Below are 18353 nucleotides of genomic sequence, written 5' to 3'. Positions count from 1 at the left end.
CATCGCAAAGTTGGCTCGCCCAAACACGAACTTTTGATTTCCCTATCCCTACCCACTTCGCTCATATTCTTCACCATCTTGGTCAATGACAAGCCACTATGCAGTTGCTTCAGGCTAAAATTCTAGGCAGTTTCTTTTTCTCTCTTTTCTTAACATCCTGTATCAAATCCCTGAGCAAATCATGTTGACTCTACCTTTAGATTAAGTCCTGAATCACACCACTTCTCAATACTTCTACCACTACCACCCTCATCTCTTATGCACAGGCCAACAGCCTTTAACTAGTCTCCCTGTTTCAATTTTTGCTCTATTACAGACGATTCTCTACACAGCCACCAGAGTGATCTTCTAAAAATTCAAATCAGATAATGTCTCTTTTGCTCAAAACTCTCCAATGACTTCCTATTAAACTCTGAATGAAATCCAAAGGCCTTACTATTGGCTACAAGGCTCTTCACGTGCTCCCCACCTCCTCCCTGAGCCCCCTTCTCTCTCTCTCCCCCGGTTCCATTTCCTCCAACCCCAGTGGTCTTCCTGCTATTCCTTGAACATGTCAAGCTCATTACTGCCTCAGGGCCTTGCACTTTCTGCCCCCTCTGCCTGGAACACTCTTCCTCTGAACATCTGCCTGGCAGACTCATTTCATCCAGGCCTTTGATCAAATGTCACTTTTTCAGAGAGGCCTTTATTGACTAATCTGTGTGAAAAGAAATTTTCTTACTCTCCAGTCCCTCAACTTGCTTTTTGTTCATAGTAAATCTCATTTCCTGCTCTCATATTCCATATTTGTTTGCTTACTGTCCATCTTCTGTACTAGAATGTAGAGTGCCATGAAGGCAAGGACTTCACTAATTTTTTTTTAAAAGCAGTTTTGTTTTTGTTTTGTTTTTAAAATATATTTTATTGATTTTTTTACAGAGAGGAAAGGAGAGGGACAGAGAGCTAGAAACATCGATGAGAGAGAAACATCGACCAGCTGCCTCTTGCACACCCCCTACCGGGGATGTGCCCGCAACCAATGTACATGCCCTTGACCAGAATCGAACCTGGGACCTTTCAGTCCACAGACTGACGCTCTATCCACTGAGCCAAACCGGTTTTGGCAGGACTTCACTAATTTTATTCACCGTTATATCACCAATGCCTAAAACAGTGCCTGGCAGAGGTTAGTATTAAAAAACAAACAATTGCTGAATGAATAGGGATTCAGAGGAGAGGAGACTGAAATGGTGAATCAAGATGAACATGAAGATGTGATACTGGAGAGGGTTGGTAGGGTGGGCATGGGATTGGAGGGGGAATGTAGAGGATGAGAAAGGCAAGGCCAGGCCATGAAGGGCTTAGGTTATGCTTAAGAATAACCTGGAGATGAGAGCTGATGTGCGTTGCTGTAGTCATTGTTATGCACAGAAGTGAGCTGAAAAGTGAAGGCTGCGTTATAAGGGAGTGCACACAGCTAGGAAGAACACTTTTGACTATTTTGAGGTTAGAGGGATCTCTGATTATGATTCTTGCCTCTCCCAAGAAAGGGTGAGCTCTTTGACAACAGGGACTCCTCAGTGGTCACTGCTGCATCCCCAGCAGCCAGGCCAGGCAGGCAAAAGGCAGTGCTCAGGGAGGTTTTGAGGCAATGTTTTATTAATGAATGCCTTCCTTTCTGCTTTTCAGAAAGCCACATGCATTCCTATTCTAATGATTAAAGGAATGTAAGGAATGGCCTCTGGATCCTTTCTAGATACCCACTAGGACAGCCCAGACCCATGTTAATTCAGAGTAAGATGAGGATCTTTATCAATTTGCTAATCATTAGTTTACCTCTTACTCAAATGTCACACAGTTGGCTCACAGAAAATTAAAAAAGGAATCCAAGAATCTAAAAGATTTTAAGTTTGGCCATGTTAATTGCTAGGCAATTCAAATTCTTCAAGTACCCCAAAGCAGGCCCTTTCGATACTCACTTGTCACAAAGGTTTGAATCTGGTGACTGACTCAGTTTGTGTAGAATATCTACAATGCCCATGTCTCGTAATTTATCCTGGCGTTCTTGTGAACCTAAGAGATTAAAGCTAACAGGTTACTGGGCACAGACCCAGACAGTTGCTCACCTTAGTGTACAATCAACAACGTGGAGCCTTACTTTACCAGAGTTCTTCACTGTCCCCACTTCTTTCCCTTGGCCTCCTCTCTCCCTGTGTATGGATGCCCTCTGGCTTGGATTCTGCAACAGATTTCTAACTGGTTTCCCTGCCTCTCACCCTCCTTCCTGCAGTCTGTCCTGAGGTCTGCTCCTCAGCTAACTTCTCCATGGACCAGGTCAGCTTCTTACGCCTGGCACCAGGTCCTCTGTCATCAGGCTCTTCCTACCCCCAACAGGTCTTGGTCTCCTCTTTCTGTTCTCTTCCACCCTCCACTGACCTCCCAGCACTTCCTGCTGCCTCTCGTTAGCATGTGGCAGTTCCAACTTCACACGGCTCTGGTCTAGCTTCCAACTAGACTAGGACCTCCTGAGGGCAGCCTTGTTTCCCTGGCACCAGACTTGGACTCTAGGGTCTGTACGTTGAACCCAGTTTCTCCTCCTCCTGCTTTGTTCTGGATACAGCTGCTGAGCAGAGTAATCACCTGGAGTCCTTCCTCCCCACTGAAGAACTTCCGTGACTCGCTTTTGCACTGACCCCGTCTAGACCGAGTAAACCAGAATCTCTAGGGATGGAGCCCAGAAATCTGCACCTTCAAAAGTTCCCAGGTGATTTTTAGGCAGCCAACCCAGCAATGAGACCCAGTGCTCTCCTGCATCGGGGGAGTTGGAATCATCTGGGGAGTTTTAAAAACTCTTGCCTGGAGCACACGCCTCCGGATTCTGATGTAATTAGTCTGGTGCCAATTCCCCAGAGGTTCTAGTCAACAGCCAAGGTGGAGGACCTCCTGACAGACTGCCTGCTTCACAGTCACACGTACTTTTCATTTCTCACCAATGCACCCTCTTCTCCATTAAGCTTATGTGCCCGTAGTCCTCACATGCATTCCTCTGCAACAGTGAAAGGCCCGTCCTCCCACTCACCCCCCCCCTCTCCTCTTCTCCCAGTGCCTCTCCCTGCCCGCCTCAGCTCTCTCAGGGCAGGGACTGCCACCTACTTCTACAGTGTTGACTCCAAGGTGGGGGCTCAGTGTTAACCGTCCAGCTGTCTCAGGCTAGTCCCACAGCTTCTCAGGGCGACGCTGTTGGGGGCTTGGGGCCCAGAGAGCAGTGCCTCAACCCAGGATCTCAGGGGCGCCTGCTGCCTTCCCTGAGTGGGACTTCTCTCCCATCATTTCAGAACAAATCTCACCAATCTCTTACCTTCCTCTTCATTCCATATGAGGTTTGATATACAAAACATCGCGGCAAGCTGCAGCTTGACATGTGAATGACCCTATTTGATGCAGAAAAGAAAAATAAAAATGGAGGTAATCTCATTTTAGACCATCTTTTTGTGACATACTATAAGCAATCCCAACAGCCTAAAAGTTTTAAGCAGGGGCTTCAAACTCAAATGTCTTGAGGGGCCACAAAGTTAGCACTAATGGGTGAATGGATTGGACTAAAGACAATAGGAAATGGTGAGAAGCTGGCAAACTGGGAAAGCCTTGCCAAAACACTCACAGTCAAATTTTAGACATCCTCTGGCTGGCCACACAAAGCACCTCCAGGGCCATAGGTGCCATTTGTAATTTATCCTTTAATCCACACTGCCATGACAATTCTGTGCTTTAGATTTAAGCTATGCCTTATTTCTATTAGAAAACTTTCAGGCCACTAGCGGCCAATAAACTGGATGGATGTGCATTTGGTATTTCTCTCTTCAGCTGCTGATAATCTGATTCAAATTACTCTCATTTCTGTAGGAACAGCTCCAAAAACTTGACTTTATTTGGTTTATCTTGAATGTCTCCTATTGTTAAGGAGACACCTATTTGTCTGAAACACAATTCTATTTATTTTTCTTTATGTACTGAAAGTACAACCATTTGGATCATTTATCATTTATGCTTTCTCCTAAATGAAAAAGGGCCCAATGGTTGAACAGTCTTTACAAGTGGTTTTCCTACTGGTGTAAAAAAAAACCCCAAACACACACACACACACACACACACACACACACACACACACACACACACAAATCCCAGTACATTTAAATAATTTATTCACATCTGAGAAATGCCAGTGATATATGCTAGGACAGACTTATCTGACCATGCAGGACTCTCTCTCTACTAAGCAGAGACAAAGAAATGGATGTGGCTTCCTCAATTACATTCTATGATTGGTGATTCTTTTCTCCTTCTACAAGCCAAGACTTTTTTTAGGAGGTGTCCAGCTTGGGCTCCACTGAGACAAACAACAAAACTTATCATCTGCTCCTACCCTCAGGCTGTATTTGTTGAATAAATGAACTTGTATACAGTACAACAATAAGCATTTACTATGTGTAAGTTCATCATTCATGCAAATAAATATGTTTTGAGAAACAAATTGCTGTGACAGAGAAAAGTGGAAGGGGGAGGGGGAGGAACCTAATTTAGGTGGAGTGCACAGAAAAGATCTCTTTGAAGGAGGCGACATTTAAGCAGACTCGAAGACAATGCCAGTTGTACAAAGAGGTAGGGCTAGGGGTTTTGAGAGGAAGGGGAAGTTCCTGAAAAGGTCTGAGGTATGAAGGAGCTGTATCGCTTGTGTGAACTGAGAAAGACAAGTCAGGTCTTGTGGGACTTCACAGGCCATCATAAGGAGAGGATGGATTTTATTCAAGGTGTAACAGGGATTTTGGCTTCTTTTCTCTTTTTTTTTTTTTTTTTTTTTTTTTTAATTTCTTTATTGATTAAGGTGTCATATATTTGTCCTCATCCCCCCATTCCCATCCCACCCCCCTCCCCATGGATGCCCCAACCCTCTGTTGAACTTAAGCATTGGTTAGGCTCATATGCATGCACACAAGACCTTTGGTTGATCTCTCCCCCCTCCCCCCACCCTCCCCTATCCTCCCTCTGAGGCCCGATAGTCCGATCGATGCCTCCTTGTTTCTGGTTCTGTTCTTGTTCATCAGTCTATGTTGTTCATCATTTCCCCTAGATGAGCGAAATCATGTGTCACTAGAGATATACTTATAAGAACTGAATGTGCGACGAGCAATAATAGTTATGCTGACAGGCAAACGAATCAGTCTGTAGTGAGTTTCTTTCTGGTCCAACAGTTCTTTTGAGACCCAATATCAATGTCCACCAGTTCCTTATGAGTACATGTCGGCACTGACCCCTCAGCTCTGGATGGTGGACAAATGGTGGTAATGCAGGTCCGACTCCCTCTGGTTTGGTCTCGGCCGGATCCAGGGGCATGGCTTCACCCGGATCCAGGGGCCCACGGCCTCACCCGGACCCAGGATCCAGTCTCACTCGGATCTAGGGGCACACAGCCTCGCCCAGACCCAGGATTCAGCTTCATCCGGACCCAGGGGCGCATGGCCTCACCCGGACCCAGGGGCGCGTGGCCTCTCCCAGACCCAGGGTCGCGTGGCCTCACCCGGATCCAGGGGCCCACGGCCTCACCCGGACCCGGGACCCAGTCTCACCCGGATCCAGGGGCCCACGGCCTCACCCGGACCCGGGGCCAGGCTCACCCGGATCCAGGGGCCCAGGGCCTCACCCGGACCCGGGGCCCAGGCTCACCCGGATCCAGGGGCCCAGGGCCTCACCCGGACCCGGGGCCCAGGCTCACCCGGATCCAGGGGCCCAGGGCCTCACCCGGACCCGGGACCCAGGCTCACCCGGATCCAGGGGCCCAGGGCCTCCCCCGGACCCGGGGCCAGGCTCACCCGGATCCAGGGGCCCAGGGCCTCGCCCGGACCCGGGACCCAGGCTCACCCGGATCCAGGGGCCCAGGGCCTCGCCCGGACCCGGGGCCAGGCTCACCCGGATCCAGGGGCCCAGGGCCTCGCCCGGACCCGGGGCCAGGCTCACCCGGATCCAGGGGTCTTTTCTCTTAATAAAACAAAAAGTGAGGTCATCACTAGGAGTGATGAGGGGCAGAAGGGATGAGGTTTAAAGAATGGAAGGCAAGAACCTATTTTTGTGGAGAATGAGGGTGTTGCCCCAGCCGGTTTGGCTCAGTGGCTAAAGCCTTGGCCCACACACTGAAGGGTCCCGGGTTTGATTCCAGTCAAGGGCATGTACCTTGGTTGCAGGCTTGAGGAAACCAATCAATGTTTCTCTCTCTCTCTCTGTCTGTCCCCTCTACTCTCTCTCTAAAAATCAATGGAAAAAATTTTTTTAAAAAGAGAGATAATAAGGGTGCCAGCTTGCTGGAGAACCACAGGAGGGCACTAGGCAGTGCTGAGTGCCTATCTGGGTTCTGGATTTAACAAGAAACCAGCCAGCCTAGTTCTGTGCCATTCTCTACAGCTGTCAGCTCTGACATGGCAGGCAAAGAGAACACAGGGGCACCCATGTTTAGGGTGCTGCAAGAAGATATCAACAGTGAAAAAAGCAAGAATGTTTGATAGCCACATTTTGGCAACAGGCAATTTCTGGCGGTAAGATCCAGGGCATCGTCATGAGAGTTGGTGGCTGAAATGTTTGGAAGCAGGTGGCAAATTGTGTTTGAAAGTAAACGGATCAGCCAAAACCGGTTTAGCTCAGTGGATAGAGCGTCGGCCTGCGGACTGAAGGGTCCCAGGTTCGATTCCGATCAAGGGCATGTACCTTGGTTGCGGGCACATCCCCCTGTAGGGGGTGTGCAGGAGGCAGCTGATCGATGTTTCTAACTCTCTCCCTCTCCCTTCCTTTCTGTAAAAAATCAATAAAATATATTTTAAAACACACACACACACACACACACACACACACACACACACACACACGGAAGTAAACGGATCAAAGAACAGGTGCCAGAGGGCTAGAGCGATCCTCCACATAGCCTTGAGGGAGGGCAGGGATTGGGGACGCTGAGAGCCAAATGCCCAGGTCTTCACTGAATAAGAGGAAGGTAATCAGATGACAAGGGTGGGGACTGGGGTGGTGGGTGGTAACACTGCCAATGGCATAGCTTCTAGGACCTGCTGTTGTTTCTTCTTCTTCACGATAGAAGAGTGCCCTGCATCTGTGCGAAGTCCCTGCCTTTCATGTGTGGCTAGTGTAGAGCAGTGAAGGGAGACAAAGGCCTACCATGTAATACTTGATTTTCTGTAGGATGTCATCATTGGTCATAATGAGTTCTTTTGCTGTGGTGCCATCTGCGATGTTGGCTAGGATGCACAGTGTCTGGAAAGAACAAAGGTCAGTGATCAGGAGAACTCTCAAGTCCCAGACTCAGCTTTCTCAAATTGGGATTTTCTCAGGTTCCACTTTGAATGTCTTGATTTCTCACTCCCTGGCCTCACTGCCAACAAGCCCAAGGAACCCAAACATTTCAGTGGTTTCTTTCCGGGCATAAGCCATCGCTGGGCAAAGGCAGGCATGTCTTACAGTTCATGCTATCACATAAATGAAAGGGAAAACATAATTTAATATTTTCTTGAAAACTCCATTTCCGAGAGAAGCTCTTGTTACTTCACTACAAGGTTTCCTCAAAGGGGTCGCCTCTTTGGTGGAAGCTTCAGAAGTGTTGCAAGTTCCCTCCCTCTCTCTCCAAATGCTACTTGTTCACAAGCGCATGACCTTCGGGGTGAAGGCCTGAGCCCTGTCCACTAGCCATGTGCAATTAGAACCCAAACTTTTTTGAAACCTACTAGAGGAACACAAAGGGAAACAAAATGTGGGTTAAAGTTGGAGAAAATTACCTTCACTTCTCTTCACTTTGAGTGATTCCTGACTGACTGTGCTCCTGGACTCAGTGTCATTCCCTCCAAGAAGCCTTCCCTGCCTTAGTTGGCATAGAGCGTCGGCCCTCAGAATGAAGGGACCCGGGTTTGATTCCAGTCAAGGGCACATACCTTGGTGCACAGGACAACGCCCAACCCACTGAACCACACCAGCCAGGGCCGGGGGAAGAATTCAAATCTTTCTTGGAATAATCAGGAGATTTTCCTCAAAGAAAGGGAACACATACCTGTTCTTTGACTTCAATGTTATGCTCCCCTTCCAGAATAAGAGTGACGGCTTGCATAATCTGCTTTCCGTGGGTGCTCATGATTTTATCTATATGCTGCAAAACAACGGGAAATCCACAATTATCACTTGGGGGACAAAGAAAAAATCCCACAGGACAGAACAGAGGCTTCTAAATATACAACTATACTTCAAAGAGAACACCATAGCATATAGAACTAGATGCCAAAGAATCGTGTTTGAAACTGCATTTTGCCTTCAACATTTTTTTTTTGATGACTTTAGGATGAAGAGAGAGTAGACTTGGCTTGACAGAATATGGAATTATAATCAAATGGGATCATCAAATGCAAATATATTAAAGAAAAAGTAGGCACATAAAAATGGGTGAGGGAGATGCGGAAGCCAGAGATGTGGAAATCTTTGAGCATAAATGTAGAAAGAAGACTAAAAAAAACAAATTAAATATAAATAAAAATACATAATATGTAAGATATATTTTTATATAAATAAGAAGATTATGATCATAGATACAGAGACAGTTTGGTGGTAGGCAGAGGGTAGGGATAGGATGGGAAGAAATGGGTAAAGTGGTTTTTTTTCTTTAAATAAATTGAATAAAACCACAAGTGAGGCACAGAGAAGAAACCACTCATGCTTTTTCATCTTCGTGAAAGGCCCCTGACAATGTTGCTCAGGGACCATTAAAGAACAATGAAAGGGGCCATAGAGCAAGGCTCAGCTTCTCCTGCTCTGACATATATCCACTGTTCTCCACACTGACTTCTTCAGCGATCAGTCCACTAACTGTGGGCCGGGTGAGTGTGGGGTGTCTGTCTCTGGAATGGCCCTGAGGGGATTCTCTAAAGTGAAAGAATCAGAAGCCCCAGAGATAATTACTTAGGCTTGTAAGAAAACCCACATGGCCAGCAAGTCAGGTAAGAATAAAGTAACCAATTAAGATAAGCTCATACGCAGCAAGGTGGAAGGAGAGGGAGACAGGACAGGCAGGGAAGGAATGCAGGGTCAGGTGGCCATATACGGTGAAGCAGCTTCCAGAACACCTATGAAGGTGGTAGGTCTAGACATCAACTCCTTGCTTCTCTGGGAAGAAGCAGTTTTTCAATCACATTTGTGGGTAGATGTTGCTGGGAGAGGAGGGGAGGGCAATGTTTTACGATGCAGATGCAGAGGTAGCTAATCTGGAAGCCTGGGTGATTTTACTTACAGGCCGAGTAGAGAGGAGATTTCTAAGAAGTCCCAATGTTTTCATCAGCACATTCAAATCTGAATCTGATAATAACCGGAATAGCTGTTCGGTACTCAAGCTTCGTAAAATATCTGCTTTTATTTTTTGTTCAGCCTGAAATGCCATATTCTGAAAGGATTCAAGAAATTTCAAGAATCATGTCTACATTTGCTTTATTAAATTATATTTTTAATAGTAACTCTGGCCCTAGCTGGTTTTGCTCAGTGGATAGAGCGTCGGACTGCAGACTGACGGGTTCGGGTTCAATTACGATCAGCGGCACATGCCTGGGTTGTGGGCTTGATCCCCAGTTGGGGGCATGCAGGAGGCAGCTGATTTTTCATTCTCTCTCATCATTGATGTTTCTATCTCTCTCTCCCTCTTCTTTCCTCTCTGAAATCAATAAAAATATATTTAAAAAAAAATAGTAACTCTGATTATTTTCAAAGTACTAATAGAATCTGCAAAAAATCCTTAATTATGTCACATTATTTTTCTGATTCCTGTTAATTACCTATATTCTGTCTGTCAAGAGAAAGATACTGTCACTTCTAAATATATTAGGAATATGATTACTTTCTGACACAGGCAGTTGAGTATCTTCAAGATTTCTCAAATAAATACAAAATCCATTATTACTTTTGAAAATATCCTTATGGTTATCATGTTGCCTTCTGTGTACTTTAATAACAAAATGACTATTAACAACTATACTGTGCTATGCATTTTGAAAATGACTTAAAAGTATTTGCTTATTATGCATAACCAATGGACACAGATAATAGTATGGTGAAGGCCTGGGGTGGGGCAGGAGCTGGAAACAGAGGGATAAAGAGAAAGGGACATCTGTGATACTGTCAACAATAAAATAAATAAAAAATACCAAAAAATTAAAAAAATAAAAATTTTAAAAAACCCCAAAGACACAAAAGTGCTTTGTAAAGTAGGTAGCTCTGTCCTAATGGGTTTTGCTCAATGGTTAGAGCGTTGGCCCTTGGACTGAAGAGTCCCAGGTTCGATCCCCGGCTCACGGGCGCATACCTCGGTTGCAGGCTCGATCCCCAGCTCCCAGTCGTGGGGGCATGCAGGAGGCAACCAATTGATAGGTCTCTCTCACATCGATGTTTCTCTCTCTCTGTCTCCCCCCCCCTCCCTTCCACTCTCTAAAAATCAATGGAAAAAATATCCTAGGGCAGTGATGGGCAACCTTTTGAGCTTGGTGTGTCAAACTTCGCCAAAAAACTGAGCATAACTCGGGTAGTGTGTCACTTTGAGGAAAAAACATTATTTCGCAAATGTTTCATCCTCGGCATGTGGCCGCCTCAGCGGCCGCGTGTCATCAGAAATGGCTACGCGTGTCAGTGCTGACACGCGTGTCATAGGTTCGCCATCACTGTCCTAGGGTGAAGATTAACAAAAAAATAAAAAAGGTAGCTATATACAGATATCAATATGTTCACGATGAGGAAAATTTGTTTTCCAAAATGAATTTAAGTCAAGTTTCAACATCTATCCACTTTTCTTATTAATAGAATAGAGGCACACAGTGGCCAAGCAACTTGCTTATGTTTATATCTGAAAGCTGCCCTAACTGGTTTGGCTCAGTGGATAGAGCGTCGGCCTGCGGACTCAAGGGTCCCAGGTTGGATTCCGGTCAAGGGCATGTACCTTGGTTGCGGGCACATCCCCAGTGGGGGGTGTGCAGGAGGCAGCCGATCGATGTTTCTCTCTCATCGATGTTTCTAACTCTCTCTCCCTCTCCCTTCCTCTCTGTAAAAAATCAATAAAATATATTTTTAAAAAATAAAAATAAATAAATCTGAAAGCTGAATATGGAGTCTGCTAGGTCCTAGGTCCTTAGAAAACTGAGACTAACCAAAGAATTTATATGCATATATGAACAGCCCACAGACACAGACAACAGTGTGGTGAAGGCCTGGGGTAGGCTGGGAATTGGAGGGAGGGGGGCAAAGAGGGGAAATAGGGATATTTGTAATACTGTCAACAATTAAAAATAACTAACTAACTAAAAGTAAATAAATAAATAAATAAAAGAAAACTAGGCTAAAATAGTTAAGGTTTTTTTTTTTTAAAAGAGAAAACTCCAATTTCAAATAGTACATTCTTTAGTTTTAACTTTGAAAATAGCTCTATTCTCTTTGTAAATGATGACATACATAAAAGAGTGAAACGTACCATAAGAGCCCAAATTCCATTCACTCGTAAAGCGGGGTTTTCACTTTGTGTTAATCCACAAAGTAGCTCTACAGCTCCTGATTCTAAAATTGGCTGCCATTGGAAAGGGGGGGAAAAACACAGGCTTTAAGTCAGGTTTGTGAACTAAATGTGTACATACCCTGGCACTCTGCTTATGATTTTGTTTGCACTCTTACCCAAGTCCAAGCAACTTTCACAGAGCAGGGAGTGAGGTGGCCATAAAAATCACCTTGAGAAGGGCAAGGACAATTATTCTCTCTCAAATCTAAAAACACAAATAATCCCTGTCATTTCCTGTTTTCCTGGTAGTCCTGAAAGACTCAGGAGATATCCTTCAATCTGTTCATTTCACACATACTCATGACCCCATTACCTAGTTCCACAGGCTCAGTCTCCCCATCCTCTAAGAGTCCATCACTCCAGCTTTGTGTAGGCAGAGCTCTCACTATCTCATGTGTTGTTTCCAAGCTGACTGAAGCAATAGGCTGATTTAGAATGGAACCTAAGATAAACTATCCTCCTTCCAAATTATCAATCTTATTCCAAACAGAATTCATCTTTTAGAACTACTTTCAGGACTATTTCTCAGTGATACAAGCAAAATAAGTCTTGTACTTACAGTCATACTATGTTTTATAGCTAAAATAGCACACTTTTAGCCTGACCACTTAATTTATGATACTTAGCTGAAAATGAGTTTTGTTAATTTTATAAAAATTCAAATCCTAAAGGACTGATTTACTATCACCAATGAATGCTTAAAAGGCCATCTTTCAAGTGCATTCTAGAAATGGCTTAAGCAATTGAGATTTATATACCAAGAAATAGAGCAGTGCCTTTCACGATGACATTTTTGAAGGACACACATTCCTCTACTTGTACAAATTGTGGTATGTTTTTTAAAACTTCTTATTTTCAACTAAGTTCAAACTTATAAAGTAGCAAGATTAATACATAGAACTTACATATATTCTTTTCCCAGATTAACCAACTTTTAACATTTTGCCATATTATTTTGATTAATCATGATCTCTTTCATTCTATATACCCATATTTGCGTTTTTAAATCTTTTCTGAACCACTTGAAAGGAGAGTGCATACATCATGCCCCTTTACCGTTACTACTTCAATGTTTACTCTAAGAACAAGAATGTTCTCTTAGAGAACAGAACCACAGAACAATCACCGAATTCAGAGAAGTTAACATCAAAACAATATTTTTATTGAATATTGAATATTTAGTCCATATTCCAATTTTGTCACCTGGTCCAATAATGCTCTTATTACACTTCCTTACCTTCCAGTTCAAGATCCAGTTTATTACTTATTGAAATATAATTGACACACATTATATTAGTTTCAGGTATAAAACATTATTCAATGTAAGCATGAATTGCAAAATGATCATCATAGTAAGTCTAGTTAAAATCCATCATCACACATAGTTACAATTTTGTCCCTTGTGATGAGAACTTCTCTTAGCAAGTTTCAAATATACAATACAGTGCTAACTATAGTCCAGTTTATTTTTAATATGGAAAACTAGCTGTATTAGTGATCCCATCCCTGAGCTCATCTACCTTCCTGCATAACCAAACCCTAAATATGCTGAAGGTGGATCTGAGGCATCACAACAGCTATGCAGGATGATTAACAGTGTCACACTGACTGCAACCAGATCGTCATCAGACCCACATCTGCGCCACCAGGACAGAGAACTGATGGAAGCCCTGGCATCTTATCTCCCCTTTGTCATCCTTCAGAATAACTGCCAGTCTCTCCCCTTTTGTTCCAAGATTATCGCTGGTGAATAACTGTCTGAACCTCCACCTTGTTACTAAAGCCTTCCTAATTACCAGTCAGAAGCCTGTAGCTATTACAATGCAGACAAGTAGTTCAACCAAAATGGGTCTACTAAATGCATGATAAAGGGCAGTGTCTAAACCTTAGTTCATAACTGGGCAGACCAGAGATATTTTAACATGATAAAATTAACTGGATAAGGTTTTCTCCTTCCTTTATTAAAGCTGATTTTAATTTTCCCTATAGAAATAATACATGCTCAAATAATTTATAAAATGCATAAAACAAGGGAAAAATATCTACACATGTAATCCTTCCTCAAACAACTACCATTAACACTAAACACTAAAAAGATTATTTTCTGGCCCTGGCCCATTTTTCTCAGTGGTTAGAGCATTGGCTCTAGGGTTGAAGGGTTGCAGGTTCGATTCTGGTCAAGGGCACATACCTCAGTTGAAGGTTCAGTTGGGGTAAGAGCAGCAGGCAATCAATCAATGTGTCTCTCTCTCTCTCTCACATCGATGTTTCTCTCTCTCTCTCTCTCTTCCTCTCCTCCCTCCCTTCCACTCTCTCTAAAAATCAAGGGAAAAACACCCTCACTCCTAAGGTGAGGATTTAAAAAAAAAAAAAGATTATTTCCTGATGCCAGCAGAAATTACTTGTAATCCTGGTTTTACAAAATTGTCTTAATTTATTCCTTAGTAATGATAGTTTGAAAATAGTCTATTATTTGTGTATTATTTCTTACATTTACAGGCAGTTTAGAGTGAATGCAAACTATATCTTTTAAATAATCTGAATATGCCAGGCAGAATAAAAGGGATAACAGAAAATTAAAATAACAATATTTAAAAATGATTTATTTTGCTACCCTCCTTCTTGCAGCATCAAAAGTAGTTTTTAAAACTAGTCTTCAAATTTCAATGTCAACTACTATGGAAGTTATTTGACTAAGCCCCTGGTAGGACCAGGCAAAGTCTAGGAAGAGAAAATCAATACTAACCTCTTTGCTTGGAGAAAATTCAAGAAGAAGATTACATAGCATGGAAGATGCTACTACTAAGATTTCGTCTGGTGCATTTTGCAAAACCTAGGGAATTAAAAAAAGGGGTACTATTAATGGTTTGGAAAGAAACATGGAGGTGAGATCATAAGAATGAGGAAAAACAATTTATCTTTCATCCTGATTTCTCATATTTGAGAGCTAGTTAGGAAAGATGGACCTGATATTGTGTGAACCCTTACCTAGTGCTATAATTCTGACTACGGCCCTCACACCTGTCTTGCCGGAGAAGCTACAGCTCCACTGCCAGGGTGGGAGTTGACAAGGCAGGGAGGGGTGCCCCATGTAAAGGTTTAAAGATCGGGGGACTGCTTTGGGGAAAGTTAGCACATTCTACTTCATTAACTTGGGCCATTTATGAAACACAAAATTGCACTAGGGCCCAAAACTTTTCTATGTGTCCCTAGTAGGACTTGTTTGACCAGAAGCACAGATGGATTAAGCTACTGCACAGGCTAGGTAATGAGGGGACTGGAATCACAGCCCTGGTTTCAACTCTGACTCCTCCACTTACGAGATGTGTGCACCTTAACCTCTCTGAGCCTTTGAGTTGAGGAATTAAAGAAAACAACACTTTGTTTATAGGACTATTTAGGATGAAATGTGATATAGTGAACAATAAGGGAAGCATAATGGCAAAAAGTTAAGAACATAAACTGCCTGAGTGAAAATTTCAGCCCAACCACTGAATGGGTATATGAATTCCTTGGCTGTCAAATGGGGATAATAATAGTACCTGCTTCATAGGGTTGTTGTGAGAATCAATAAACGAAAAGATTTTAGACTAGTAACTGGCACATAGTAAGGATTATATAAGTAAGTGTTTTAAAAAGGTAATTTATTGCCATAGTTTTTGTTGTTATCAGGCACAGTATCAGGCATATGGCAGGTCTAGAGCAAACTAAATGCCATAGACTCTCACTCAACTCAGAAGACAACAACATGATGACAAATGTTAGCCACCATTAGCTATTATCAGAACCTGTTCTTTTCAGTTTCTAAGACAGAAGGCTTCATAAACACTACCACTTATATGCAATAACCACTCCACCTAAACCCTTTGCATTTGGGAGCAAATCCGGATAAGGCTTGTCATCCCAAAAGGAGTCCTAAGAGCTCTCGCTATGCAAACTGGAAATGGAGAATCACAAAAACAAAACAAAACAAACCACACCAAAAACAACCACAATTAAAAAAATAGAGTTAAGTATATTATCTGCTTTCTTCAGCTAAATTAAGCCTGAAGTTCCCAAGTTAAGAATAAGCAAGAATTATAAAACAGAAGCAGTTCTCCTAAGATACTGTATTTAATTTTCCTGTGACTTGTTAGCTAGTTGATAAAGATAAATCTCCTGTTATGCATGCTGATCTCTGTCTGCCACAACCCCCTCTAAGACGCTGTTCACCTTCCCTTGCCTTTCCATTCCCTTTCTCCATCTCTCAGGCGCACCCCATACCCATGCTGTAAGGCCATCTTCTTCCAGAAGCCTCCGTGGAGCCCTTCCAGTCAGAAGTCATTCTATCCTCCCCTGTGCCACTGTTTATGGCCTCTTGTAAGACCCTTATTACTGTCCACACTGTTCAAATTCTATGTGTAGACACGCCAACCCCCTTTTCTATGAACAAATTTCAGCGTCTGAAGGAATAATCTACAGATCTATGATCTAATTTACCCTGGCCTGTATCAACTGAATGACACTGCACAAAACGGGTGCTCAATGAATGTTGGCAAAATAAGAGCAATAATCATTTTCCAGAATTACACTACTTAGAATCACTGGTTTAAATAAGTTAGTGCGTACCAAGACTTTAAAAAGTTGCTTTGCTTGATGATTCACTTTTTAAAATATTTATTGTTTTATAGAGGTTAATGTGCCTTTATTAAGTTTTATTTTCAAATTAGATAACAATGAATGATAAACTAAAACAGAAGAGTCTGTGAAATTCTTAAAAGCATTTCCTAAATGCAGTGTAAGACAGGGAGAAATCTGGAAGTTGACCTCTAACACTGACCAAATAGAATTTCACCAAAATAGTAACAAAAAATAATCACAAATAAAAATTTTAATTAAAATCAAATGGCTATTCTCTTGTGGTTTGTTAACCAACAGTTAACAACATGGAAAAGTAAAAGAGGAAAAATCAATAGACACACAAACAGACTTTGAAGTAAGAGGAACTGAAATATCTAAAATAAATTATTGATCTACTTTTGAGCTTTTAATAGTATCTATACTTTAAAACTGCAACAAAGTAGTAGTTTGATAGTAATTACATCCACATGTACCCAAATGCACAAAACCCTTTCAGATTGCTCCAACTGAGCCACACCAGCCAAGGCTCCATTTAAAAAAAAAATTAAATGTATTTTTATTGATTTCAGAGAGGAAAGGAGAGGGAGAGAAACATCAATGATGAGAGTCATTGATCGGCTGCCTCCCGCATGCACCCTACTGGGGATCGAGCCCACAACCTGAGCATGTACCCTGACCAGGTATTGAACCGTGACCTCCTGGTTCATAGGCCGACACTGAACCACTGAGGAACACAGGCTGGGCCAGGGCTCCATTTTCAAATCATATGAGAGAGGGGTACTTAGCTGAGCAATCAGAGAAATTGGCTCCAGAAGAAATATTTAAAAGTTATTTTGGGAAACAGGGCACAGTTAAAGAAAATCGTGAATAGACAGAATCAATAAATAAAGATTAAGCTGCTACGAAAAAGGTGCACTTTAAGGACAAGAAAGAGTGTCAATAGGAAAATCACTCAAATGAAGACAGCATTGGTCTAACGCTTCATCTGGGGCTCCTATCCCACCCCTCTACTACAGTCACAGGCATCTGTACATTTCCTGCACACACCGTAAGGTACTGTTTCTGTTCATGCTGCTCCTCTCTCTGGCTAATCCTCCTGCCTTCCTTTTGCCTTCAAAGTCCATTCCATACTTCTGCCTGGAGCCTCCCCTGACTATTTCTGCCTCTACTGTAACCTTGATGCTTTAAGCTGAAGGCAAGTGCTCTACAGTAAAAAAAAAAAAAAAAAAAAAAAAAAAAAAAAAAAAAAATTGGTAGCTTTCCTATGCACAGAGGCTTTCTTAGCAGGTAGAAAAAAACAAAACATAAACAAAAAATTTATTAAATGCAAGGTGTATGTTCACTTAAAGAGAAAAATAAAGATGGACCAGAGGCCAAACTCACCGTGCTTTTATATTAGGAATAATATTATTAGCATACTCTAAGTCTCAATTCAGATTTAATTGACCTGAAAAACATTATTCCCCCTCAAGAAAAGACCTTAGGCCAAAAGAAGTTAGAAAAGTAGGAGGCAACAATTTTGTTAAAAAATATCAAGGGAGTGACAAAAGACTAAGAACAGATTATATCTGTAAATGGCTGATTCCTTTCCTTTTATAACTAAAAATTACAAAGATGATTCTGGGGGTAAGTCCAAAGTGTAATACTAAACACACAGGGAGAGCAGATGAGTAACTCAAGCTTTAGTTAATAAAAGAAAACCAAGCATGCACTTCCCCGTCACACGAGATGCTGACCTCAGAAACACACTCTGCAGGTGTAAAGATGCTTAGAACATGAGATTTGAGGAGTAACTGCTCAAAATGCTCTACACAAAAATCACACATACTCCTAGACCACGGAATGCCGTCAGCTACCTCAGCTCAGTAAGGGCTCCGTGGGAATGGGTGTTACTTGCTGATCCTTCCTTCCCTTACCTTCATTAAAGGTTTCCACACGGCGTGATCCTGGAAACTGGTTCGAAGCTGCTGCACAGATCTAGATAAACTGTGCAAACATCTACAAAGAATAATCAAAATTAGCTTCACAAGAAGCTGAAACTTACACGTTTCAAACACACTGCTTGGCGTTTCACAATTACTAATATACACTTCAGGTATAGCCACAGACATTATTAATTCAACTACTTCAG

The 18353-nt window shown here is 42.6% G+C and overlaps 1 protein-coding gene across 2 annotated transcripts in view; it reads right to left on the bottom strand.

Moving 5' to 3' along the window:
• Positions 1–18353, bottom strand: part of ARMC8 (armadillo repeat containing 8) — an 88532-nt gene that overhangs the window by 1283 nt on the left and 68896 nt on the right. For both annotated transcript variants that reach the window (XM_079794809.1, XM_079794810.1), the window contains 8 exons: positions 18139–18220; positions 14349–14435; positions 11522–11614; positions 9305–9454; positions 8078–8173; positions 7195–7290; positions 3338–3410; positions 1959–2052 (listed from right to left, as the gene is read on the bottom strand). In XM_079794809.1, the coding sequence (XP_079650935.1) occupies positions 1959–2052; positions 3338–3410; positions 7195–7290; positions 8078–8173; positions 9305–9454; positions 11522–11614; positions 14349–14435; positions 18139–18220 (771 nt within the window). The remainder of the gene's footprint in view (positions 1–1958; positions 2053–3337; positions 3411–7194; positions 7291–8077; positions 8174–9304; positions 9455–11521; positions 11615–14348; positions 14436–18138; positions 18221–18353) is intronic.

The sequence above is a fragment of the Cnephaeus nilssonii genome, assembly GCF_951640355.1.
Source record: "Cnephaeus nilssonii genome assembly, chromosome: 17".
NCBI lineage: Eukaryota > Metazoa > Chordata > Mammalia > Chiroptera > Vespertilionidae > Cnephaeus > Cnephaeus nilssonii.
Note: the sequence above shows the minus strand (reverse complement) of the source record. Positions and strands in the feature narration are given on the sequence as shown.